General features: G+C 62.6%; 1 protein-coding gene and 1 long non-coding RNA gene across 2 annotated transcripts; one reads left to right on the top strand and one right to left on the bottom strand.

The window, feature by feature from the left end:
- Positions 1-5,325: 5,325 nt before the first annotated feature.
- COL1A1 (collagen type I alpha 1 chain) lies at positions 5,326-23,342 on the bottom strand. The gene is made up of 51 exons (XM_064174676.1): positions 23,153-23,342; positions 20,254-20,445; positions 20,067-20,101; positions 19,920-19,955; positions 19,740-19,832; positions 19,586-19,654; positions 18,548-18,592; positions 18,270-18,323; positions 18,010-18,063; positions 17,849-17,902; positions 17,660-17,713; positions 17,482-17,535; positions 17,338-17,382; positions 17,083-17,136; positions 16,926-16,970; positions 16,721-16,774; positions 16,345-16,443; positions 16,219-16,263; positions 16,042-16,140; positions 15,776-15,829; positions 15,554-15,661; positions 15,246-15,299; positions 14,996-15,094; positions 14,773-14,826; positions 14,592-14,690; positions 14,284-14,337; positions 13,625-13,678; positions 13,468-13,521; positions 13,309-13,362; positions 12,641-12,685; positions 12,440-12,538; positions 12,157-12,264; positions 11,488-11,595; positions 11,316-11,369; positions 11,156-11,209; positions 10,945-11,052; positions 10,785-10,838; positions 10,399-10,452; positions 10,022-10,183; positions 9,747-9,854; positions 9,502-9,609; positions 9,243-9,296; positions 8,914-9,021; positions 8,642-8,695; positions 8,419-8,526; positions 8,265-8,318; positions 7,991-8,098; positions 7,605-7,887; positions 6,841-7,031; positions 6,470-6,712; positions 5,326-5,875 (listed from the first exon to the last, which is right to left on the bottom strand). Exons 1-51 carry the CDS (start codon positions 23,232-23,234, stop codon positions 5,729-5,731), a joined length of 4,359 nt encoding a protein of 1,452 aa, XP_064030746.1. The 5' UTR covers positions 23,235-23,342; the 3' UTR covers positions 5,326-5,728.
- Positions 23,017-24,575, top strand: LOC135191946 (uncharacterized). The gene is made up of 3 exons (XR_010308884.1): positions 23,017-23,175; positions 23,284-23,408; positions 24,247-24,575. It is a non-coding gene; the product is annotated as an uncharacterized LOC135191946 (long non-coding RNA).
- Positions 24,576-25,153: the final 578 nt, after the last annotated feature.

Below are 25,153 nucleotides of genomic sequence, written 5' to 3'. Positions count from 1 at the left end.
GGTGCCATCTTTTGGGGGGGGGTTGACTTTAGAGGGCACAAGAGCCCAGCAGTGGCAGAGCCCAGCTGGACGCGTGGATGCCCTTCCTGCTGGGCTCTGCCCGCTGCTGGGCGATTGCCTGAAGCTTTCGGGAGGGTCGGGGGGGGGGCATGTCCCCCCCGCGGGGGTGATAAAGAGAGAACTCAGCGCTGGGCTGTGGCTTTGGTGCTGTCATTTCTGGTCCCTCAGCCTGCGTTCGGTGGTCATGGGCATTGGGGATGGGGGGTGAGGTGGGAGGAGGTTTGGGGGCACCCAAATGAGGGACACACACACATAGATTTGTGGGCATCCGGATGGGCACCCCAGGGCCCCTGAAAGAGCTTTAAGGAGGGGATGGAGCTTCGTGGGCTGATGACAGCTCAGAGCACCTCAGTGGCCCCAAGGGCAGCAGGGGGGGACACAGACACCCATGGGGGGGGGGGGTCACAATGCCACCTCAGGGCACCCCAGTGTCACCCGAGGCACCCTGATGTCCCTTGGGTTCAAAAGGGCAGTGGGACACAGCTTTGGGGGCTTGTGAGGGCACCTCAGCGCCCAAAAGGACAATGGGAGAGGACACAGTGCCCCGTGGACTCCTGATGCCACCCTGGGGCACCCCAATGTCCCCAAGAACAAGACTGGGGGGGTCAAAACCCCACGGATTCCTGATGCCACCCTGGGGGGACCCCAGTGTCCTGAGGGACAAGAAGGAATGCCCACGGCCTCCCGGTGCCGCCCTGGGGCACCCCAGTGTCCCGAGGGACGAGGAGGAGGAGGGGGAGACCCCCCCGGCCCCCGGTGCCCCCGCGGCTGCCCGCAGCTCACCTGTGTCCGGCAGCAGCCCTCCCGCAGCCTCCCGCCGCTGTCCCTTCCCACCGCACAGCCCTGAGCATCCCACTCAGCACCCCCGCAGCCCCTCCCCAGGCCCCCTCCCACTCCCACCTCGGGGGTCCCCCAGCCCAGCCCTTCCCTGCCCCTCCGAAGAAAGAGACTCTTTCATGCCCCCCCCGCCAGGGGCAGGCGCCAGGGTGGGGGTTAGGCAAACACAGGGCCCCGCGCGGAACAAGGGGACCCATTGATGGAGCTGGCAGGGGAACGGCACCGCTGAGGCCTCATCCTGCTGCCCCTGCAGCCCCCCTCTGGGGTGCCCGCTCGTGCCCGCCGCCGAAGGGACAGGGGGGCATGGGGGGCACCGTCCAGCCCGGGCGTGTGAGTGTGGTTATGGCGGCTGCCAGCTTGCCTTGGGGGGGGAAGGAGTACTGCTGGCACGGGGGGTGCCTGTGGTGGGTGAGGGGGGGACTGTGTGGTGGTGCTCACCCCCCACGGCACCCACGCACCACGGCATGCTTGCAACGTGGCACCCGTGCACACCCACCATGGTGGCACTCACCCACTGTGGCATCCACACCCCGTGGCACCCGTGCACGCCATAGCACCTACCCACCGTGGTGCCCACACGCTGGGGCACCCTCCCATCATGGCACACACCCCGCCCCCAGCAGCACCCTCCCAACCTTGGCACCCCGAGACATGTCCCCGTGCCCCGTCTCGCCCAGCTGCCATGTCTGTGCCCACCCCTTCTCCCCATACCTTCCTTTTGCGGTGGGTACCCTGGGCTCGGTGCCCTCCCCCCGGCATCGAATGCCCCCTGCCCCCCCTACCCCTCACTGCCCATCTATATCTGCATTCTTGCCCAGTTTTGAGAGGGACCCCCCCCCAATTCCCTTCACCTCCCCCCCTCTGCCCTCCTCCCTGGGGGGTGTCTCCCCCTTCCTTCCTCTCCCCCTCCCAGGGCAGCGGGGGGGCTGCTGAGGAGGAGGAGGAAGAGAAGGAAGAGGAGGAGGGCTGGGGCCGAGGGGGGCCGGGCTGGGTGGGAGGCCGGAGGGGACCGGAGCGCAGAAGCTCGGCGGGAGCAGACCGGGAAGAACCGGGACGGGGGGCGAGGGGACCCCCCCACCCTGACACCCCCCCGGGAGCGAGAGGCGCCGGGGAGCGGCACCCAGGTTGGTGTAAGCCTGGGGTGGGGGCGGCTGGGGTGGGGGCATCAGGAGAGAAACCGCAACCGCGATCCAGAGCGCGGGGAGCAGGATCCGGCGGGAAACGGCAGTGGGGTCGTGGAGCTGCTGTGCGGGGAGCGAGGGAAGGAGAGACGGAGAGGAGGCTGGAGAGGGAAAGAACGGAAGGAGGGGTGGAGAGAGGGAGGGATGGAGGAGTTGAGGGAGGGAGGGATGGAGAGATGAAGGGATGGAAGGAGAGATGCAAGGACAGCTGGATGGAGGAACTGATCGAGGGACGGGTGGATGGATGGAGAGATGCAAGGAGAGCTGGGTGGAGAAACTGATAGAGGGATGGGTGGAGAGACAGAGGGATGCAAGGAGGGAGGGATGGAGGAACTGATCTAAGGATGGAAGAAGAAATGGAGGGTGCAAAGGTGGATGGGTGGAGAGATGGAGTGATGCCAGGGTGCAGGGATGGTGAGATGGGATGGAAGGATGGTGGGATGTAGGAATGGAGGGAAAGATGCAGAGTTAGGGAGATGAAATGATGGAGAGATGCAAGGATGGAGGGGTGGAGGGATGAAGGAATGTAAGGATGATGGACAGGGGTAGATAGAGGGAGGGATGGATGGATGGATGGATGGATGGATGGATGGATGGATGGATGGAGAAGCAGAGGGATGGTGCAATGGGATGGAAGCATGGTGGGGTGCAGGAATGGAGGGAAAGATGCAAGAATGAAGAAGGGATAAATGGATGGATAGAGAGAAGGATGAAGGTATAGAGAGAAGGAGGAATAGAGGGAGGGATGGATGCAGGAATAGGTGGATGGATGGAGAGAAGGAGGAAGGGATGGAGGAGGGATGGGTGGAGAGATGTATGAAGCTGCTGACGATGAGCAGCCTGAAAGCCCTGCCTGAGAGGCAGCCTGGGCCTTCTTCCCCATTGAGGACATCACCTGGGGGCTCTCCTGGGGTCTGTCTTGGGCAGGGGGGGAGCAAACAGCACCGTGTGAAGTCCACAGGTACAACTGCAGCAAAAAGGGGGGGGGGGGAACGTACCCAAACTTGGCAGGGGGAGCTTAGTGAGGCTTGAGGGGCCTGAGGCTCGTGGGGGCTGAGGCTGGAGGGGGCTGAGTGTGGTGGGGGCTGAGGCTGGAGGGGGCTGAGTGTGGTGGGATCAAAAGTACAGAGAACTAAACCAAAAAGTAAAGCAGGGTGAGAGCAGGGCCGGGGGGAGGGGGGGGAATATCCACGAACCTCCTCCCCCTCAAACAAAAAACTTGAACGGGGAAAACAGAGAGAAATTGGCACCTGGGGGGAAAGTCATGGGTGAGGGGGAGTGGAAAGCCCCAAAGGGAGCTGAAAGTGCTTGAAAAGGGAAGAGAAATGGACCCAGAAGGACCAAAAAGTCGCTCAGAGGCAGCGTGAGGTGAGCCTGGGAAAGGGGAGAGGGAAGATGGGAGAGGGGCAGGGGCTGCTGGGGAGGGGGGAATGGGGCAGAGGGGTCCTGGGTGGGACAAAGTCAGAGCAGATCAGCCTGAAGAGAATGAAAGGAAGGGAAATGGAATGGAGTGAAAGAAAGGAAAGGAAAGGAAAGGAAAGGAAAGGAAAGGAAAGGAAAGGAAAGGAAAGGAAAGGAAAGGAAAGGAAAGGAAAGGAAAGGAAAGGAAAGGAAAGGAAAGGAAAGGAAAGGAAAGGAAAGGATAAATTAAATAAGTAAAATAAATAAAATAGAACAAAAGAAAGGAAAATAAAATAAAACAAAATAAATTAACTCAAAAGAAAATAAAGGAAAAAAAAATAAAACAAAGCAGAGTAAAATTAAATAAACCAAAACAAAATAAATTAACCCAAAGGAAAATAAAATAAAGGAAAATAAAATAAAATAAAGCAAAACAAAGTCAAATAAAATAAAATAAAGGGGAAAAAGTAAAGGAAAATAAAATTAAGCTAATTGAAAGTAAAGGGAAATGAAATAAAGTAAAAATAAAATAAAACAAAATGAACTAAAGTAAAATAAAATAAAGGAAAATAAAAGTAAAGGAAATAAAATAAAACAAAATAAAACAAAGTAAAAACAAAATGAAAGGAAAGGAAAATAATATAAAACAAAGTAAAATAAAAGCAAAGGAAAATAAAATCAAGTTTAAAAATAAAATAAACCTGAAGTAAAATGAAGTGAAATAATAAAATTAAATTAAAGTAAAACTAACAAAGTAAAAGCTGCAAAATGAAGCCAACCACAACTGAAATGATTTTTTTCAATCAGGTAAATGAAAAAGCAGAAGAAAATCTGAACTAAACTGATCAAAAATTAACTAAACTTAAAAAAAAAAGAATTAATTAAATGTAAATGAAACCTATAAAATGAAACCAAAGCAAAGAGGAATTAAACTAAACTAAGATAAACCAAACTTGATTCAAATCAGTGAAACGAAGCTCAGCAGAACCTGGAGAAGTGGAATGCAACAAAGCAAAATAAGGAGAAACAAAATCAGTTCAGAAAGAAGTTTTAAGTAAAGCATTTGAAATAAAATTAAATTAGGTGGGGGGGAAAAAAACCAAAACTGAAAGCACAAAAGTGGAAGAAACTGAAAGACATTAAAAGGGAATGAAGTGAAATGAAATAAGATTGAGGAGAATGAAAGGAGGAGAGGGAAGAGAAAGAAAGACATGGAAGGGAAGTGAGGAGAACTGCAGAGCGTTGGAGAAGGTGAAAGGCAAAGGCAAAATAAGTGAGGAAGTAAAGAGAAAATCAAATTAAATTGAGTGAAATAAAAGTGAAAGTCAAGAGGAGGAAAGAGAATTAATGAAAGGGAAGTGCATTTAAAGAGAGAGGAAGGGAAGGGAAGGGAAGGGAAGGGAAGGGAAGGGAAGGGAAGGGAAGGGAAGGGAAGGGAAGGGAAGGGAAGGGAAGGGAAGGGAAGGGAAGGGAAGGGAAGGGAAGGGAAGGGAAAAGAGAAAGAGAAGCTAAAATAGCATTAAAGGAAATGAAAGAAGGTGAAAGAAGGTGAGAGGAAATGATCTAAAATGAAATGGCACAAAGCAGAACGAACAGGACCAAAGCAGGATGAAGGCCTCAGGTCGAGTGAGTGACCCAAGCCCAGGTGGGTCTCAGAGCTCTCCACCCCATCCAGCTCCAGGACGTTGCTGAGACGCAGGCCAAGAGGGCTGGGATGCAGCGAGATCCACCTGGGCTGGGGCTCAGTGGTGCTGGGGCCAAGCTGCTTGGCCCCAAGGAGGAGGAAGAGAAGGAGGAGGAGGTGGCGTGGAGGGGAGGGCAAGCAAGCGACCCCACTGCCTGGTGCTTTGGTTTGAAAATCATTTCTTTATTTAGTCTTTTTTAGTCTTTTTTTTTCCTTTTTTCATTTCTGGGGAGGAGTTAATGCTCGTGGCTGAGTTGGTTTGGTTGGTGGTGGTCGTTTGAGGAGGGGGAGGGAGGTTTGGGTTGGCTCTGGGGGGTGGAGAGGTTGTTTGTGTTTGTTCTGGGGAGGCTTTTTGTCTTTGCTGGCACCACAAAGCAGCTGTCGAGACGCTGGGTAGGAACTGACACAAGATTTGAGTCCACTGGAGAGCATTTTTTTTTTCTCCATTTTTTGTTTTTTTAGCTGTTTTTTTGGGCTTTTTCTTTTTATTATCATCATCATCATCATCATCATCATCGTTATTCTCAGTATTTTACTCTCTCCTGCCGCGAGGGGGGGGACCGGTTCACAAGAAGCAAACGGGGCCGATGTCGATGCCGAATTCCTGCTCTGCAGCCCCAACGTCCATGGGAGCCAAATCAATGATGGGCAGGCGAGAGGTCTTCGTCGTCTTGTACTCGATGACTGTCTTGCCCCAGGCGCCGGTGTGACTCTGCGGGGAGGGCACCATCAGCTTCGGGGCCCCCAGAAATGTGCCCCCCACACACACCCTACCCTCATCACAGATCCTCACCAATCAGCCCCTCTAACACCTCCTCTCCAGCCAGCCCTGTGCCCATGGCTCGTCCCCGCCGACCCCTTCCCCATCTCGTCCCCACCCACCAGCCTGTCCCCGTAACACCTCCTCACCAGCTCCACCTCCATAACACATCTCTACCACTCATCCCCAGCAACCAGCCTTGTCCCCATAACACATCCCCACCAAGCTCATCTCTGTAACACATCCTCGCCAGCCTTGCTCCCCCTAACACCTCCTCGCCAGCCCCAGTCCCATAACATCCTCACTGATCAGCCTCAGCCTCACAACACCTCCTAACCAACTTCATCCCCATAACACCTCCTACCAACCCCATAATGAATCCTCACCAGCCTCAGCCCCACAACACCTCCTCACTAACCCATAACATCTCCTAAGCAACCTCATCCCCATAACACCCCCTGCCATCCCCATAACACCTCCTCACCACCCAGCCCAGTCCCCAGAGCACATCCCCCCACGCCCCCGCCCGTGCCCCGGGGCTCTCACCGTGCAGCCGTCCTCGGTGACGCCGTAGGTGAAGCGGCTGTTGCCTTCAGCCCTGATCTCGATCTCGTTGGCACCCTGCAGCAGCAGAGCCTTCTTCAGGTTGCCAGTGGCCTGGTCCATGTAGGCAATGCTGTTCTTGCAGTGGTAGGTGATGTTCTGGGAGGCCTCGGTGGACATCAGGCGGAGGAAGGTCAGTTGGATGGCGACGTCAGCTGGGTTGGAGCCCTCTCCGCCGTACTCGAACTGTTGGAGGAGCCACAGAAACATCCAGGTTGGAAAAGGCCCTCAGGACCACCAAGGCCAACCATAGGCACCACAGAGTGGCCTGGGCCATGCCAGCTCGTCCCCAGCTCACCGCCCCCCGTGCCCACCTGGAAGCCGTCGCTCATCGTCTCGCCGAACCAGATGTGCTTCTTCTCCTTGGGGTTCTTGCTGAGGTACCAATTCTTCTGGGCAATGGTGGCCTGAGTTGGGTAGACACAGGTCTCTCCTGTCTCCATGTTACAGTAGACCTTGATGGCGTCCAGGTTGCAGCCTTGGTTGGGGTCGATCCAGTATTCACCTGGGGGGCAGAGGGAACAAGGTCAGGGAGCTGGGCAGGTGGCCACGGTGAGGGGAGGATGGAGGTGAGGAGCAGCTATGGAGGGTGGAGGTGATGAACAGCCATGGAGGGTGGAGGATAGAACTGAGGAGCAGCCATGCAGAGTGGAGGTGAGAAGCAGCCATGGAGGATGAGATGATGAACAGCCATGGAGGATGGAGGATAGAGCTGAGGAGCAGCCATGGAGGATGGAGGATAGAGCTGAGGAGCAGCCATGGAGGATGGAGCTGAGGAGCAGCCATGGAGGAATGAAGATGAGGAGCAGGTAGGAAGTGAAGGTGGTTGAACAGGGGAGGGATTGCTGCGAGAGGTGGAGGATGAAGGGATGGTGGAGAGAGGTGAGGAGCAGCCATGAGGGATGGAGGAAGGAGGTGAAGAGCAGGGAGGAGGGATCTGGGGGGGTGGAGCAACAGCCCTGAGGAGCAGAGGAAGGCGGTGAGGAGGGGAGGATGAAGGCAGGAAGGGTGGAGGGGAGGAGCAGGCAGAGGGCACAGGGGGCCGGGGCCATGCCGGCAGCCGCGGGCGGGCACCCACCGCTCTTCCAGTCGCCGTGGCACATCTTCAGGTCGCGGCAGGTGCGGGCGGGGTTCTTGCGGGTGCCCTCGGGGCTGCGGATGTTCTCGATCTGTTGGCTCAGGCTCTTGAGGGTGGTGTCCACCTCCAGGTCCCTGTCCCGCACCACGTTGGCATCGTCGGCTCGGTAGTAGCGGCCACCGTCGTGAGCCTTCTCCTGGGGGGGCTGGGGCAGGAAGCTGAAGTCGAAGCCGCCGCTGGGGGGGCCGGGAGGACCAGGGGGACCGGGTGGGCCGGGAGGACCCTGTGCGGGGAGGAGGAGAAGGAGGAGGGTGAGGATGGTGACGGCGAGCAGCAGGTGAAGGCGGGCGGCTGCGGCGGGCAGCAGCACAGGGGTCTGTACGTACGACGGGGCCGATCTCGCCGGTGCGCCCGCGGGGCCCGGGGGGGCCGATGGGGCCGGGCAGGCCGTTGAGACCATCCTTGCCAGCAGCGCCAGCCGAGCCAGGAGGACCCTGCGGGAGAGCAGAAGGGCTCAGCACGTCCGCCCTGCCTGGGCAGAGTCATCCCCTCCCGCCCCAGCCCACGTCCCCGCCAGAATCCCGAGGACAATGAGGACCCCCTCCCCCCCCGCCCTGCTCCCCCCTGGCTGTGGGGGTCGCGGCTCAGCTGAGAACTTACTCTGGGCCCGGCAGGACCAGAAGCACCAGAAGGACCTTGTTCACCAGGAGAGCCCTGTGCAAAGCAAGGAAGGAGGAGAGGAATCCATCAGCATCCTGCTCTGCTCCAGGGCTGGGGGCAGTGCCCAGAGCCACCATCGCCCCTTGGCACTCACAGGAGGACCAGGTGGGCCCTGCAGACCGGAGAAGCCTCTGTGACCCTTCATGCCTCTGTCACCTTGTTCACCAGTTTCACCTTTGTCGCCACGGGGACCTTGTGGGCCCTGGAGGAGGAGGAGGAGGAAGATGAGTTGAGCGTGGTCCAGGCCAGTGGCTGCCCCCACGCTCAGAGGGACACAGGAGCAGCAAGGAGGATGGAGGAGGAGAGCATCAACTTACAGCAGGACCACGAGCACCAGCAGGACCGGGGGGGCCGGCGGGACCCTGAGGACCCTAAAAGGAGAGAGAAGAGGACAGGTTAGAGCAGCCTGCAGCTTCGGCTGCCACCAGCCTGGGGCAGCATCTCCCCGCGGGGTGGGGAGAGAGCTGGAGCCAAGGGTGAGAGCTGAGCCTGGGCCCGGATCCTGGCCCGTGGTGGGTTCACAGGAGCTGCTCCGGAATTGGGCTGGGGTCTCCTGAGGGGTGCAAGGGTTGGGTAGAAGGTCACTTACAGTCTCTCCACGATCTCCATTCTTGCCAGCAGGACCAACAGGACCGGGGGCACCGGGGGCACCAGGAGCACCAGGGGGGCCAGCAGGGCCAGTCTCACCACGGTCACCCTGTGAGGAGGAAGAGGAGGAGGAGCAGGCAGAGGAGAAAGGGAGAGGAGGAAGAGGAAGTAGAGAAAGAGGAGAAGGATGAGGAGACGTAGGAGGAAGAGAAGGAAAACGAGGAAGAGGAAGAGAAGGCAAAGGAGGAAGAGAAGGAGGAAGAGGAGAGGTCATCACGAAGCCATCACAAACCCACCTGCCCCCCACAGCTCCACCTCCAGCCCACTCACCTTGGGACCAGCAGCACCATCACGACCAGGAGCACCTTCAGCACCAGGAGCGCCCTGCAGAGGAGCAGAGACCCCCCCAAGTCAGGGCAGCTGAGGGCTAAGAGGAGCCAGGCTGGCACCATCCACCCTGCGTCCACCACGGCAGCTCCGTGGAGGCCATGAGTTGCCCAGGCCTCAGCACCCTGAGTCCAACACTGATGCATGTGGGGGTGAGGGGTCGGTGCCCCTCCAACACTGGTGGTTGCCCACAGCTCCTCACCTCACGTCCAGCTTCACCAGGGGGTCCAGCCAAGCCGGGGGGGCCCATGGGGCCGGGAGGACCACGCTCGCCAGGGGAACCAGAGGGACCTTGCTTGCCAGGTTCACCCTAGGCAGAGGAGAGGATGGGATGAGGAGGGCTCAGACACCAGCCAGTGTCCTCCCCACCGGGGCCATACAGGTGAGTCGGACCCCAAGGGGGGTCACAGCATGGTGCACTCCCGGGAAGCCCCCCCAGGTACTCACCGAGGGGCCAGGCAGCCCGGGGAAGCCTCTTTCTCCTCTCTGCCCTGGGAGACCAACCACACCGCGCTGCCCGGCGATGCCCTGGGGCCCGGGGGTACCAGGAGCACCCTGCGGGGACAAGCAACACCTCAGGGAGTGGCATCCGAGCGGGGGGGGGCACACATCCTCCCCACGGGAGAGGTGGCCAGAGGACGCTGGGCTGCAGGGGGGCTGTGACTCTGCCCAGCATCCCCAGCCCCGTGGGGGTGGTCAGGCTGGCAGCAGAGCTGACTTACGATGGGGCCATCGGCACCAGGAGAGCCTTTCTCGCCGGGGGGTCCGGGGGGGCCAGCAGGTCCTGGCTCACCAGGGCGGCCAGCAGGGCCAGTTTCACCGCGGGGTCCTTTGCCACCTTCCTTCCCGCTGGGGCCGGGGGGGCCGGGCAGGCCGATGTTCCCCTGGAGGAGTCGGGGGAGGGCAGTGAAGTCAGGCGGCAACCACCCACCCCCCCCAGCGGCCAGCTGAAGGGTGGCCAAAGGTGTCCCGATGCTAACCGGGACAAGGCGGCCACACGGAGCCGCCCGGATGGGTGCCCAGCATCTTCCACCCCACATCCATCTCACCACCAGCACCCTCCTGCCCCCCGCCTCCGCCCCCCCCCAGGGGTACTCACGGAGGGGCCAGGGGGACCAACTCTTCCAGCAGCACCAGGGAAACCAGTAGCACCCTGGGGGGGGGAGGAGAACTGGAGTCACCAAGAGCCAGATGTGGGCATCTCCTGCCCTGCAGCAGACCCAGGGCCCTGCCCCCTGCCTGGGCACCACCGCAGGGAGCCCCAGGGCCGGTGGGCAGCAGGGAAGTGCCCAGCCTGGGACACTGCACGAGCAAATCCCCCTCCCCTTCTCCCACCTGCTCCATCCCACCGCGGGACAAAGCCGCCCCAGGTCGTTGCTGTCCCCCACAGCTGCTTTTGGGGTGCAGAGCTGGAGGTCGTGGGGGACTCCAACCACCTCCGGGGGGGGTCGTGTCCCAACTCTCCCCCTCCCCACTGCTACTTACAGGGGGTCCAGCGCTGCCTCGAGCACCTTTGGGACCAGGAGCACCAACAGCACCCTGCAGAGGAGGGAGAGGAGAAGGAGGAAGAGGAGGGTGAGCTGTGCCGTGGGGCTGGACCCCGAGCGGGGGCGTGGGGGGAGGGCGATGGGGGTCAGTAACTCACAGCGGGGCCAGGGGCACCAGTGGGGCCAGCGGGCCCGGGGGGGCCAGCATCGCCCTTGGCTCCGGCGTCGCCAGTTTCTCCTTTAGCACCAGGCTGGCCGTCGGCACCCTGCGGGAGCGCAGCGTGGGCTGAGCGGCTCGGCACGGCCCCGGCGGGGCAGCATCAGGCCCCTGCAGGGCCGGGCGGGAGGGGGGAGGCCATCGCACTTACGGGGGGGGCCAGCAAATCCAGCAGGACCGGGGGGGCCTGGCTCGCCGCGGTCACCCTGCGGGAGGTGGCGAGAGCAGAGTCACCTCCAGCCTGCCGCGGCCGGAGTGGCACCGAGGAAGGGCACCCACAGCAGGGCCGCCAGACGGGGGGGGCACACTTACGGGAGCACCACGGGCACCAGTGGGGCCGGCAGGACCGGGGGGGCCAGCTTCACCCTGGAGAAGGGGAGGAAAACCAGACAGGAGGGGGTCAAGGCTGAGGTGAGGAGGTGCTGGGGGGGACACAGACACACTTCTGTCCCCAGGGGGGTGCCCAGCCAGGGCACAGCCCTACCTTGTCACCGGGGGCACCAGCGGGGCCGGGGGGGCCGATGGGACCCGTCAGACCCCGGAGGCCGTCCTTGCCAGGAGCACCATCAGCACCTTTGGGGCCAGGGTCACCCTGCCAGAGGAAGAGGATGGTGGAAGGTTAACTGGGGAGGAAGCCTCCAGGGGGGTCACTTTGCCCCTCCCTTTCCTTTCCTTTCTGCACCAAGGCACCCCCCCAGGTCCTTCATCTTCTCTGGGAGGGGTTGGGATCATCCTCATCCTCCTCTTGGGTGCAGAGGGAAGAGCTGGGCTCAGCTCCCAGCATGGGACTGTCCCCAGTGCCACGTGTGGATGGTGACGAAGGTGGCACTGAGCATTTCCCTCCCCCCACCCCAGACAGTGACAGTGGTGACACTCTGCACCTCCCCCTGCCCGCCTCAGCGGGTGGCAGTGGTGGCACTCAGCATCCCCACCACCACCTCAGATGGTGCCAGTGGTGGCACTCAGCATCCCCACCACCACCTCGGATGGTGCCAGTGGTGGCACTCAGCATCCCCCCCTGCCCACCTCACCTTAAGGCAGCACATCCAGCCCAGAGGGGGTGGTATTTGGCGGGGGGGGGGAGCAAAGGTGTGGTGAGGAGCAGAGGACCAAGCAGGGGACATGAGGGTCTGGGGGCGTGGGCACAACGTACCCTGTCACCCTTGGCACCTGGCAGGCCAGCAGCACCACGCTCTCCGGGCATGCCCTGCAGGCCGGGGGGGCCTTGGTTCCCGGGGGCACCGGGGGCACCAGCATCACCCTGGCCAGGAGAGACACAAAACAGAGGTTAGAGTGGAGCTGGCACATGGCAGACCCCTCCCCACCTTCGGCCACAGCAAAAGGGAGGGAAGCCAAAGCCACCTCTCTCCCCTTCACAGCTGGTCACCCACCACCCGAGCAGTGCCAGCCTGGTCTGCTGGAAGCCTGGCACCTACCTTAGCACCATCGTTACCAGGAGCACCATTAGCACCACGGGGACCTTGGGGACCGGGGGGGCCTTGCACACCACGTTCACCAGGGAAGCCTCTCTCACCCTGGGGAGGGGAGGCAGAAAGGGGGGTCAAGGGTGTCACGGGGATGGTGGGCACCAGGCAGGTGCCAAGAGCCAGCTAGGGAGTGAGTGGGGTTCAGCTTACCCTGGCACCAGCAGGCCCGGGGGCACCAGCGTCTCCAGGGACACCCTGTGAAGGAGGGAGAAGGTGGCCGAGGAGTCAGGGTGGGCAGAGGTGGCCACGGGCACAAGGGGACCGGTCCCAGGGATGTCCCCAAAGGGGGGACCCACAGTGATGGGGAGGACTGGGGGGAGAGAAGGTCCCTGGGGGGACAGGACAGGGCTGGAGAGGGAGAGGAAAAGGGAGAGAGTCCCAGAGTCCTTGGGAGAGCAGGACAGGGCTAGGGAGGGAGAGGGTCCCAGAGTCCTTGGGAGAGCAGGACAGGACAGGGCAGGGAGAGGGTCCCAGAGTCCTTGGGGGACAGGACAGGGCAGGGCAGGGCAGGGCAGGGAGAGGGTCCCAGAGTCCTTGGGGGACAGGACAGGACAGGGCAGGGAGAGGGTCCCAGAGTCCTTGGGGGACAGGACAGGGCAGGGAGAGGGTCCCAGAGTCCTGGGGTGATGGGGAAGGACAGGGAGGGAATCCTGCAGTCCTGGGGGGGCACAGCAGAGCTGCAGTCCTCAGAGCTCCCAGGGAGAGGCCAGGTGGAGCCCAGCGCCTCGGGGGGCACTGGGGGGACACTCCACCAGCAGCCCCGACTGGACGAGGGGACAGGGACACTCCCACCTGTGACCTTGCCGTCCCACACTCACCTGCTCACCAGGCTTGCCAGCCTCACCGGGGGGGCCAGCAGGGCCCGGCAGACCCTGAGGAGGAAGAAGAAATGGGTGACCAAAGGGGACAAGGACAGGGCAGCGTCAGCCCCACGCTGGCTGCTGTGTCCCCTGCCCAGGGAAGGGCACAGCCCTCACCTGGAAGCCAGGAGCGCCTGCGGGACCTTGTTCACCTCTTTCTCCAGCGGGACCCTGGGGGAGACGAGACCAGTGGGCGGGGGGCAAGTGGTTCCCAAGCCCCCTCCTCCAGGGGCTGGGCACGGCCCGGGGCGGGCAAAGGTTCCTCGATACTCACAGTGGGGCCGGGAGGACCTTGGGCACCTGCTTCGCCGTCTTTGCCAGCAGCACCCTGCGCAGGAGGGGCAGAAGAGGGTGCTCAGGGCACGGACTCAGCCTGCAGCCCAGCAACGGCCCCGCGGGACCCTGCACCTCTCGCGTGGGACCCTGCACCTCCCGCGTGGGACTCTGCACCTCCCCCCGCGGGACTCTGCACCTCCCCCCGCGGGACCCTGCACCTCCCGCGTGGGACCCTGCACCTCCCGCGTGGGACTCTGCACCTCCCCCCGCGGGACTCTGCACCTCCCCCCGCGGGACCCTGCACCTCCCCCCGCGGGACCCTGCACCTCCCCCCGCGGGACTCTGCACCTCCCCCCGCGGGACTCTGCACCTCCCCTGCGAGCATCCTTCTAAGCACAGAAGCTGCAGCAAGCTGCCCATGGCCACATCAGCTCCCTCCTGTGCCTGCTCCAAAGCTGCTGGCAGACACCAGGCTGGCATCCAGGCTACCTCAACCTGATGCTCTTCGCATCCTTGGAGGCCTTGCCTGGCCCCAGCTTGGCTGTGCCCTGTGCCATGGTTGCCACCCCACCCCATGGCGAGGCTCTCTGCCACCCCACCCCATGGTGAAGCTCCCTGCCACCCCCAGGGGCTGTCTGAGCCCTGGGGGACACTTACCACAGCACCAGGGGGACCAGGGGCACCTCTCTCACCAGGCTTGCCAGGCTCACCCTGAAAGCAAGAGAGCAAGATGAGACCACACTGGCACCATGCCACCCGCGGGAACAAGCCTGCAGCAGGCTGGATGCCCTCAGCCACCCCTCCTTAGGTGTCTGCTCCACAGGAGCCCCCCTGCAGCCACTGCCCTGGGGGGTGCCAGTGGCCAGGGGGTGGCAGTGGCCAGAGGGTGGCAACCCCTCAGGGCCCAGCGCTTGGACGCCCCCAGCTGCCCCCGCAGCCGCCCCCCGCCGCTGCCAGGCACTCACCGCGGCGCCCTTGGGGCCAGGGAAGCCCATCACGCCAGCCTGACCTCGGGCTCCGGGGGGCCCGGGGGGGCCGGGGCGACCATCTTGACCAGCAGGACCCTGTTACAGGGGGGAGCAAGCACCTGTTAGCAGAGCCCACAGCAAGGCAGGGGGCAGCAGGGCATCGTGGGGCACAACTCACGGGGGGGCCAGTCTTGCCGTCGGGACCAGGGCTGCCAGGGCTGCCAGTCAGACCCTGCAAGGGAAGCAGAGGTGGGTGAGGAGCTCAGGACCACCCAGAGGGCAGCAGCTCCCCCGGCGGCACGGAGAGCTCAGCCCAGCACCCGCCCCTGGCATGGAGCCCCCAGCGCCTGGCAGCGCCGATGGGGCCGCAGCCCCCGTGCCCAGCACCCTGCCATACCCACCTTGGCACCGGGGAGTCCAGGCTCGCCAGGGCGTCCAGCCTCGCCGGGAGATCCTTTGGGGCCAACGGGGCCGGGGGAGCCACGCTCGCCGGGGGGGCCCTGGGGAGAGGGCACAGAGCTTAGCCCAGCCGCGGGAGGTCCCCCGGGCATGGGCACTGGAGGCAGCAGCACCGAGTCAGCTTTGCCACTGCACGGGGCAGCTAGAAACACCTGCTGTGCCCAACAGGTGCCCACAGAGGTGGGAACCTACCTTAGGACCAGCGATGCCATCAGCACCAGGGAAACCACGGCTGCCAGGGGCACCCTGTGAGGGACACGAGAGGGGTCAGTGACATGAGATGACCTCGGGGGGTGGGGGGGCTTGGGGGTGGGATGTGCAGAGCTGGGAGCCAGTGCCAGCGGGAGCAGCCTGGAGTCGCTGCTGAGATGCTCCACTGCAGAGCCTGCAGGGGCATCAGAAGGGGCTGGGGGTGCCAGCCTGGCACCCGCAGGTGGGGAGGGGGAAGGAGGCTGGGGCTGGGGGCAGGGCCGCGGTGAAGGAGGGGCAGAGCTACTCACACGTTCGCCGGCGGGGCCAGGCAGCCCAGCAGGGCCAGGCTCACCTCGAGCTCCTCTCTTGCCCTCCTCACCAGCCGGGCCAGGGGGACCTTGGACACCAGCAGGACCCTGGGGAAGGAGGTGAAGGGATCAGCACCCACAGGGAGCTCCTCGCAGCACCATCGTGGGCTCAGTATGGGGCCCAGGAGGGGCTTAGCCCGAGCCGGCAGCAGGGCCACTCACAGGTTCTCCTTTGGCTCCAGTGTCTCCCTTGTTGCCTGGGGCTCCAGGTTCTCCCTGCGGGGGGAAGGAGAGAAGAGGGAAAAGCCTTTACCTGCCGCCGGGTGAGCAAAGGGAGCCCTGAGCCGCATCCTGCCCGGGCCCTCGGCAGCAGGAGGGTGCTCAGCACCCGCCCCCCGCAGGCTGCACTCCCAGGGACACCAGAGGAGACTCCTCCAGTGAGAGCAGCTGGCTGGGGCAGGAGGCTGGAGCTGCCCAGGGGTACTCACACTGTTGCCCTTGGGACCAGGGGCACCGCTGGGACCTTGGGGTCCGGAGGGACCGCGGGCACCGGGGAAGCCAGGGGCACCAGCGATGCCAGGGGCACCCTAGGAGAGGCAGAGGAGGTGGTGAGGAAGCAGCTTGGGCTCTGGCCTCAGAGCCGGGCGGGGCTGAAGGACACTCACAGTTGCACCCTTGGCACCAGGCTGACCATCAGCACCGGGGTTGCCCTGCAAGGAGGAAGAGGAGGGTTATGCTGATGCTGGCAGGATGCGAGGCTGAAGGCCAAGGAGCCATCGGGTGCCACTTACAGCAGGACCAGCAGCGCCAGCAGGGCCAGGGGGACCAGGCTCACCACGGGCACCCTGGGGACCTTCACTGCCACGAGCTCCCTGGGGGCCAGTTTCACCCTGGGGAGGAAGAGAAGGGAGGAAGAGTCACGAGCATGAAGGCTGCCCTGAAGCCCCTGGCAGGGCTGATGTCCCTCTCCATCTGCAGCTCCTTTCCCGTGGAGGCCAAGCCAGGAGAGGTGCCCGCGGGTCTGGCTGGGACACTCCTCTCTGCCCCACTGCACTTTGGGCCCTCTCAGCCCTCGGCCACCTGAGCACCAGGTACCTCCCGCACTGCTCCCAGCTTCCCCCAGCTCAGGAGATGCCACCTGGCAGGAGATGGTCAGGCAGGCCCTACCTTAGCACCAGCGGCACCAGGGAAGCCAGGGGGACCAGCAGGACCAGTTGGACCCTAGACGGGAGAGAGGGCAAGTGTCAGAGGCTGGGATCCCACCTCAGACGGCAGCGGCTGGAGGGGTCCTGGGCAGCAGAGCTCTGGTGCCAGCCAGGAGCTCCCTCTGGAGGAGCTGCAGGCGATGCTGGGCGGGCTCGGGGGCACTCACGGGGGGACCAGCAGCACCAGGAGCACCATCGTTACCACGAGCACCCTGTGGGAGAGGAGACAGCCATCAGCCATGGCCACCTCAGAGAGGGGTCCCTAAGCCCCTCTGCATCCCCCCGGACAGGAGATGCTCAGCCCTGCCCAGACCAAATACTCACAGCGGGGCCGGAGGGACCAGGACGACCTCTCTCACCGGGAAGCCCACGAGGACCCTGGGCAGGGGACAGGACGCATTTAGATCACCAGGAGGGACCTTCCAGGGCCTTCTTTCATCCCCGTGCCCCCACACCCTGCTCCTGCCCACAGGGGTATCTCCAGGAGGGGCTATGCCCATCCCCATCCCACCTCAGCTCCCAGCCACAGCCCCCTCGTGCTGCCAGGCCAGGTCCCCAGCAGGGCCCTCAGGGACTCACCATCTGCCCAGGGGCACCATTCTCCCCGGGGCTGCCAGGCTCTCCCTAGGAGAAAGGAGAACATTGAGGGACCTGCTCCAGAGGGATGCAGGACAGAGGTGACCTCAGCAGGACGATGGGGATGGCACTGCCACCACTCCTCACCTTGGGACCAGCAGGACCAGGCTCACCCTTGGCACCATCCAAACCACTGAAGCCCTGCAGGAGGAAAGAGAAGCCGGGGGGGGGGGGGGGGGGGGGGGGGGGAGTCAGAGGAGACCACTCAGCGAGGTGGAGCTCCCCCCACAGCACTAAGTCTTGCTGACGTGGGGGTGGGACTCACCCTGTGACCCTTCATGCCCGGCAGGCCGGCGGTTCCTGGCAGACCACGGGCACCCTAGGAGAGGAGGCAGGTGGTGATGGAGGTGCCTAGGCTGGGCTGTCCCCACGCCCCACTCATTTCCACCCCCGAGGTGGGGGCAGAAAGCCTCTGGTCATGGTGCTGAGAGGGGTGGCCTGGGGAACATCTCACCTGGGGGCCAGGGGGTCCACGCTCGCCAGGGCGACCAGGCTTGCCAGCTTCACCCTGAGGAGGAGGAGGAGGAGAGTGGCTTGGTGATGTGGCCTTGAGCCAGGGCCACCAGGACCCACACTGGGGTGGAGGGGAGGGGACCCCAGCCACAGGCCACTTACATCATCTCCGTTCTTGCCAGGGGGGCCAGCAGGACCACGAGGACCCATAGGACCCTAGGAGAGAGGCAGGGCAAGGGTGAGGCTGCTGCGGGTGGCTCTGTCCCCTTGCCACTTGGGCTGGGCAGGGCCAGGCTCTGGCAGCCCTGTTCCCAGAGATGCCCTGGAGCAGGGACAGTGTGGCCATGGACAGGGTGGGAAGAGGCAGTGCTGTGCCCACGCCAGGGGCACCTCAGGTGGCAGAGGGAGGGGGCAGGACTCACAGAAGCCCCAGGCTCTCCGGGTTCTCCAGGGGGGCCTTGGAAACCTTGAGGACCCTGCAAGGGGGTGGGAAAAAGGAAAAGGAGGAGAAGAAATGGGTTAGAGAGTAGCAGCCTGGGGGCAAAGCCCCTGGTGGCAGCGGCAGAGTCCCCTGCTGCAGGGATGAGCATCCCCACCCCTTCCCACAGCCGCCAGGGGGGGGACTCTGTCCTGCCCTCACCCCAGCCCGCCCCCAGGGGTCCCTGGGCTGTCCCCAGGCTGAGGGAAGGGAGATGCTTACCGGAGCGCCGGGAGGGCCGGGGAGACCACGGGGACCTGCTGGGCCCTGGCAAGGAGAGAGGAAGTGAGGAGTGGCTGCTGTGGCCTGTCCCCATCACCACCCCACTGCTGTACCCACTGACCCCAGCCCACTGCTGGCCCTGTCACCACCCTGTGCTAGTGCCCAGCAGTAGCCATTTCCTGTCCTTATTCCTGTCTGTCTCCATCATCATCATCACCATGCCATCACTGTGCCCATCACCTCATGCCCATTGTCACCTGATTGCCACCCCATGCTCACTACATCCCATTTTCACCCTGTTGCCATCCCATCACAACCTCATCACCATCCCATGCCCACTGCCACCCAACCTCATCTCTGTCCCCATTGCATCTAACTCATCCTCATCCCTGTTGGCACCTCATTGCCACTCTGTCACCTCTCCATCACCATCCCATGCCCATTACCACCTTGCTGTCACCCCATAGCTACCCAACTGCTACCTCATTGTCATTCTATTGTCACCCCATTTGAACCTCATTGCCATCACATTGCCACCCTGACACCAACTCATGCCCATTGCCACCTCATTGGCATCCCATTTCTACCCTATTGTCACCTCACTGTAGTACCACCCTACCAACCCTCCATGCCTCATTGCCACCTCATTGGCATCCCATTGCCACCCTACCAACCTTCCATGCCTCATTGCCACCTCATTGGCATCCCATTGCCACCCTACCACCACTCCATGCCCCATTGCCACCTCATTGGCACCCCATTGCCACCCTACCAAACCTCCATCCCCCATTGTCACCTCATTGGCACCCCATTGCCACCCTACCAAACCTCCATCCCCCATTGCCACCTCATTGGCACCCCATTGCCACCCTACCACCACTCCACCCCCATGGCTGCCCCAACACCACCCCAGCACCACCCCATCCCTGTCTCCATCCCTCCCACCACTCAGCCCCATCCTTGGCACTACCGACTCCACTCCTGCCCCCGAGCGCCCCCTGTGCCCCGTCCCGGGGTGCCTGTGCCAGCTGTGCTCACCATGGGCCCGGGCACAGCCATGCCACCTGCTTTCTCATCGTAGCCGTAGGACATCTGAGGAGCGAAGTTCTGCAGGCAGCAGGGGAGAGCAGGGGGTGAGCAGCCTGTGGGGACCCCCCCGGGGTCTGCACCACCCAGACCCCCCCATACTTACTCCGCCGAGGCCTGGGGGACCTGGAGGGCCTGGGGGTCCAGGGAGACCAGGCTGCCCAGGCATGCCATCTCTGCCGGGGGGGCCGGGCAGTCCCTGTGGGCGAGAGGAGAGAGGGCTGAGCTCCAGGGGCATGGCGTGGGCGGGGGGGGCTGGTTAAGTGCGGGGGGCGGTGACACCCACCCTGTCTCCTTTGGGGCCAGTGTCGCCTTTAGGACCCTGTTGAGGAGAGACCAGAAGGGAGGTCAGAGAAGGGGGTCCCCAGACACAGCTGGGTGGGGGTGCCAGAGCATTCTGGGGGCAGGAGGCGGCCAAGGGGGGGTGTCTTACCTCTACTCCACCAGTGACCGGGAAGGCTGGGGAGGCTGCGGGGGGAAGCAGCAGCGTTAGGGGAAGCCTGCAGGACGCAGCAGCCCAGAGCCGACCCCCCGAAGGGGCTGCGGAGCCGGCTCCAGCCCTGCCGCTCCCTGGGCACCCCGAGGGCGGAGGGGGCGGGGGCCGGGGGGGGCAGCGTTACCATCGGTGTCGGGGCAGATGGCGCAGCACTCTCCGAAGGGGATCTCGGCGTTGGGGCAGTCGGAGTCCTCGCAGATCACGTCGTCGCAGAGGACGCTGCCGCTGTCGCAGACGCAGATCTTGCAGGGCTCTGGCTTCCAGACGTCCTTGTCGCTGTAGGTGAGGCCATCCTGCACGCAGCTGCCCGTCTGGACTGCGGCCGAGGGGACAGCCTCAGCGCCGGGCCCGGGGGGTGGGAAACTCCCCCGGCACCCCCCGGCCGCCCCTCTCACAGGGGCCTTTCTTCCCTGCTTTCGCTCCGGCCCCCACCCCTGCTCCGCTCCGGCAGCTCTCTTCCCCCCCCCTCATCTGGTTCTCATCAGCCCACGGCGGTGACACAGGAAAAAGCTCCAACAATAAAAACTCTTCCCACAGACGCTGGAATTTAAACAACCCCCCCCGGCCAGGCGCTCCGGGAGCATAGGGCCAAGGCAAACCCCCCCCGGGGGTGACACGGAGGGGGCGCCCCACCAGCGGCTGGGGGGAACTGGGATGAGGGTGAGGATGAGGATGGGATGGGGCTGCGATAGAATGGGTTGGCCCCAAAGTCTGGGCTGAAATTAGATCCAGGAGGCTGTGGGACAGGCTTGGATCAGCCCAGCTGGGATGAGGAATGAGAATCCAGAGGCTGGAAGCGGGCGGGGGCTGGAGGCAGGGCGAGGAGCCAGGAGCTGGGGGTGGCCCCACGGTGGGGAAGGGTCTTGGGGAAGAGGCCGCGGGGGGAGTGTGGGGCTGGGCTGGGTTGTGGTCATCAGCTTGGAACGGGAGAAAGGGGAAAGAGAGGCAAAAAGGCAAGGAAAAAAAAAGGCAAAAGGCAAAATGCAGCTTGGAAAGGGTTGGCTGCAGGGTGGGAAAGGCAAATGTGGGATGTAAGAGGAAAAGAAGTGGGATACAAGAGGGGAAATGTGGGAGAGAAGCAGGCCAAGTGTGGGATGTGGAAGCCCAAATGTGGACTGTAGAAGGAAAAGGGCAGGGTGTGGAAGGACAAATGTGGAGTATGGATGGAAATAGGAGGCACAGAGGAGAGAAAACGGGGAATAAGAAGGGGAGAACTGTGGAATACAGGAGGGAAAGTGGGAAACTGGTGACTGTAAAGGGCAAACTGCTGGGCAACAGAGACAGAGCCCAGGGTGAGAGGCACCAGGTAAGCTCCAGCAGGGCGAGGGCAGACCCTGGGGCAGGACCTGCTGCAGCAGCCTGGCCCTTGCCAGCTGCGACCTGCAGGGTGCAGGATGCACAACTCCCCCCGCAACGCGCCCCAGCCCCCCCGGCGCGACAGCACAGGGCAAAACGCGAAGGGCAGCCCAGGCCTGGCTCAGCCCCAGGGTCCTGTGTCCCCACGCCTGCAGGTGGCAGCTGCGAGGGGCCGCGGCGGCGGTGGGGTCGGGGAGCAGCGCCCCCAGCCGTGCGCCCCGGGCCGGTGCAGTGCGGGGCCGTGCGGCCGCTGCCGGCTCCGCAGGGCTGCTCGGACGTTTTCCTTATGAATCATCCCAGACTTTCTAATTCTTTCCTGATGGCTTTAGCAGAGCCGGGGGCTGCGCCCCCCAGAGCCCCCCAGCGCCTCCCCTTCCTCCTTTCTCCCCTCTCCTCTCCCCCCCCCCCACCCCTCCCCACCACTCTCTCCTGCGCTTCTCCCCCCTTTCCTCTCATTTCCTTCCCTTTCCTCTCCTTTCCTTTTCCTTCCTCCTCCCCTTTTTCCCCAGCTCCCTCCTTCCCTCCGGCTCCTCTCCACCCTCCCCTCCCTCCTCACTCTTGGCAGGACGCCCCAACCCACCACAGACCCCTTAAACCCCCCCTAAAACCCCTTTATAACTCCCCCGCACCCTCCCCAAAGCCGCTTAACTTCTTAAAGCCCCCTCACCCCCCAGACACACTCACCCCCAAACCTCCTCACCCCAAACCCCTTTAACACCCTAAAAACTCCTTAACCCCCTCAAATCCTTTCACCCCCTCAAAACCCTTCGCTCCCTCAGACCTCTCCACCCCTAAAACCCCTCCAGCACCCCTAAAATGCCTGTGCCACTTAAGATCCTTTCACCCCTAAAACTCCACCACCCCCTCAAACTTTACCCCCCAAAATATCATCACCACCTCAGACCCCTTCACCCCCCAAAGCCCCTTTGCCCCTAAACCCCTTTGCCCCTAAACCCCTTTCAGCCCTCAAAACCCTTTCACCCCTAAACCCCCTTCACCCCCTGAAGCTCCATCACCCCCTAAGGTCCCTTCACCCCTAAAACTCCATCGCCCCTAAAACTCCATCACCTCAAACCCTTCCATCCCTTGAAGCCTCTGCGCCCCTAAAGGCCCTGCACCCCTAAAGCCCCCTCACCCTTTAACCCCCTCACCCCCAAAACCCCTTCAGCCCTAAAACTTCTCCATCCCGTAAAACCTCCAAACCTTTTCACCCCTCAACCACTTCCACCTCTTGAAACCCCTAAAGCCTTTCACCCCTAAAGCCCCCTCACCCCCAAGGCCCCTTCACCCCTAAATCTCTTCCACCCCTTAACCCCCCTTTGCTCCTGAAAATGCTCCACCCTTAAAGCCCCTTCACCCCCTAAAACACCCCCCCCAAAACCCCTTCGCCCTCCAGCCCCCAACCCCCCCCCTTGCCCCACTTTCCCCCTCCTTGCTCGTGGTTTTTTGGGTTTTTTGGTGTTTTTTCCCCTTCCTCCAAGTTTCTTTTCCTCTCCAGCTGGGAGTTGCCCAACTCACTCTGACCACCCCGCTTCTACCCTCCCACCCGCCCCGTTTCCCCTTCCACCAAGCCCGGGGCAGCAAGCCCGAGCCGTCGGTGATGCTCCCCGACCCTTCCCCGCACTGCCCCCGCGGCCGGGCGGCAGGGCCGCGGCAGAGCTACTCACTGTCTTCTTCTCCTTGCCCGTGGGTGAGTAGTGCAGTCGCTGCTACCAACAGCAGTAACCGAGAATCCACAAAGCTGAACATGTCTAAATATTAGACATGTAGACTCTTTGGGGTCTCTTTCTGTTCTTAGCTTGGGGTCATACGGGGCCGATCCGACTCCTGGAGCTCCAAATCCAGACCCCAGCAGAAACTTCCTACTGCCCTCCGTCCACTCCTTCGCCCTCCCCTTATATACCGACGCTGCCGCTGGGAGAGGTGGGACCCGCAGCGACCAGGGAATTTTGGACGGCCCCTCGACCAATCAGAGACGCTCAGCGAGTCGGGGGGACCCCTCATGCCCCCACTCCTCCTTCCTCCCCATCACACCCCTACCAACCCCCCCCTTCGCAACCCGTCCCGTCCATGCACACGCAGACGTGCACACGCGTGGTGTCCCCAGGCTGGGCTGGGAGCTGCTGGCTGTGGGGTGGAGGGGAAGGGGATGCTGGGGCAGGGGCTGGGGGGGGTTGGAGGAGGGTTGGAGGCTCTGGGGGGGGTTTTGCACGTGCTGAGGTGTTTGGGGTCCGGATGTGGCTGGCCGAGGCGGGAGGAGGCGATGTGGCACATGGTGCCTTGGGGATGCCGGTGCCAGGCGACGCCAGGGAAGGGGATGCTGGGCCGAGGGGGATGAGGGCTTGAGGGGGGCTTTGGGGGTGGTTTGGGGGGGCTGGAGGGAAGTTTGCACACCCTGAGGTGTTTGTGAGGATGTGGCTGGGTGGGGCGTGGGCAGAGGATGTGGCACGTGGCGCTTTGGGGCCCTCGGTGCCACACGAGGCTGAGTGCTGCACCTTGGGGGTGCGAACACCTGCACCCACCTGTGACCCCCTGCACCCTACCCCCCACTCCCTCATCCACCTCTCCCCAACACCCACCCAGGACGCCAGTGGGACCAAGATCCCCCAAAGCCCACCTCAAAGGCCGAGGCCCAGCAGCACTCTGGCACCCAGAGCATCCTTCAACCCCCAACCAACCCCCCCCAGGAAGAAGCCAACCCCAGCAGCCGAATTTGCTTCACTTTTTCTCCCCTCTCTTTCCCACCTCATTCTTTCCCCAGCTCCCATCCCTCCCTCCATCCCTCCTGCTCCCCCCTCCCTGGCACTCCTCCACCGCCGCTTCCACGCTCGCAGGAGCCACGTTGGTTGGAAAAAAAAAGCAGCAGCAAAGGGAAGGGAAAGGGAAAAAAAAAGCTCCTGGAGGATCATCCACAACCACTCTGCAATTTGGGAGGTGTAATTACTGCCAGCCAAGCAGCCACACTCACCAGGGCTGCCAGGCCTTGGGAGGGGGCCACTGGCAGCCGCTGGGGAGAGAGAGCAATGTGGCACCCAGGTTGGCCCCCCCAGTTTTTGAAGGGTGGGGTCTGGAAAGGGCTGGAAGGTAGGAAATGAGGCTCTGGGGTCTGGGCTGGGTGGGGAAGTGGGTGCAGGCTTCACACCTTGGCTGGCTCCCTCCGTGCCAGGCGCTGGAGCAGTGGGGGTGAGGCAGAGGGGAAGCCCACGGCCGAGCACAGCTCCCACCGAGCTCCTGCTCTCTTTAATAGGGGGTCTGGGGGGGTTGGTTTGTACTTTTCTAAGGCAAAATAAATCGATGCCATTTAAGCATGAAACAACAGGGCCAGGGCAGGGGGACTGGGGGAGGGGAGGAAGTGACACGTCGAGAGAGCACCAAACTGCCCCCCCCCAGCTCCATTTCACACCAGTGACCTCCCCAGGCCTCTTCATTTCTGCTTTCAATGAAATGCAACCCAAAGCAACCCCCCCCAGCCCCAAAAACTGACCCCCAACCCCAGCCAAACAGCACGGGAGGGGTTGGGTTTGCACAGCCACGCACACAGACACGCGTGGAGCCAGGGCTATGCCTCGCATGCATGGGGAGGGGGAAGCTACTGGGCCTCCCCCCGGCCCCCCCCGCCCCGCCTCGGCTTTCCTCCTTGCTTCCAAGCCCTGGATCCTCGCATCCGA

Source organism: Pogoniulus pusillus, chromosome 40, assembly GCF_015220805.1.
Source record: "Pogoniulus pusillus isolate bPogPus1 chromosome 40, bPogPus1.pri, whole genome shotgun sequence".
NCBI classification, from domain to species: Eukaryota; Metazoa; Chordata; class Aves; order Piciformes; family Lybiidae; genus Pogoniulus; species Pogoniulus pusillus.
This window is presented reverse-complemented; position numbering and strand designations above follow the sequence as displayed.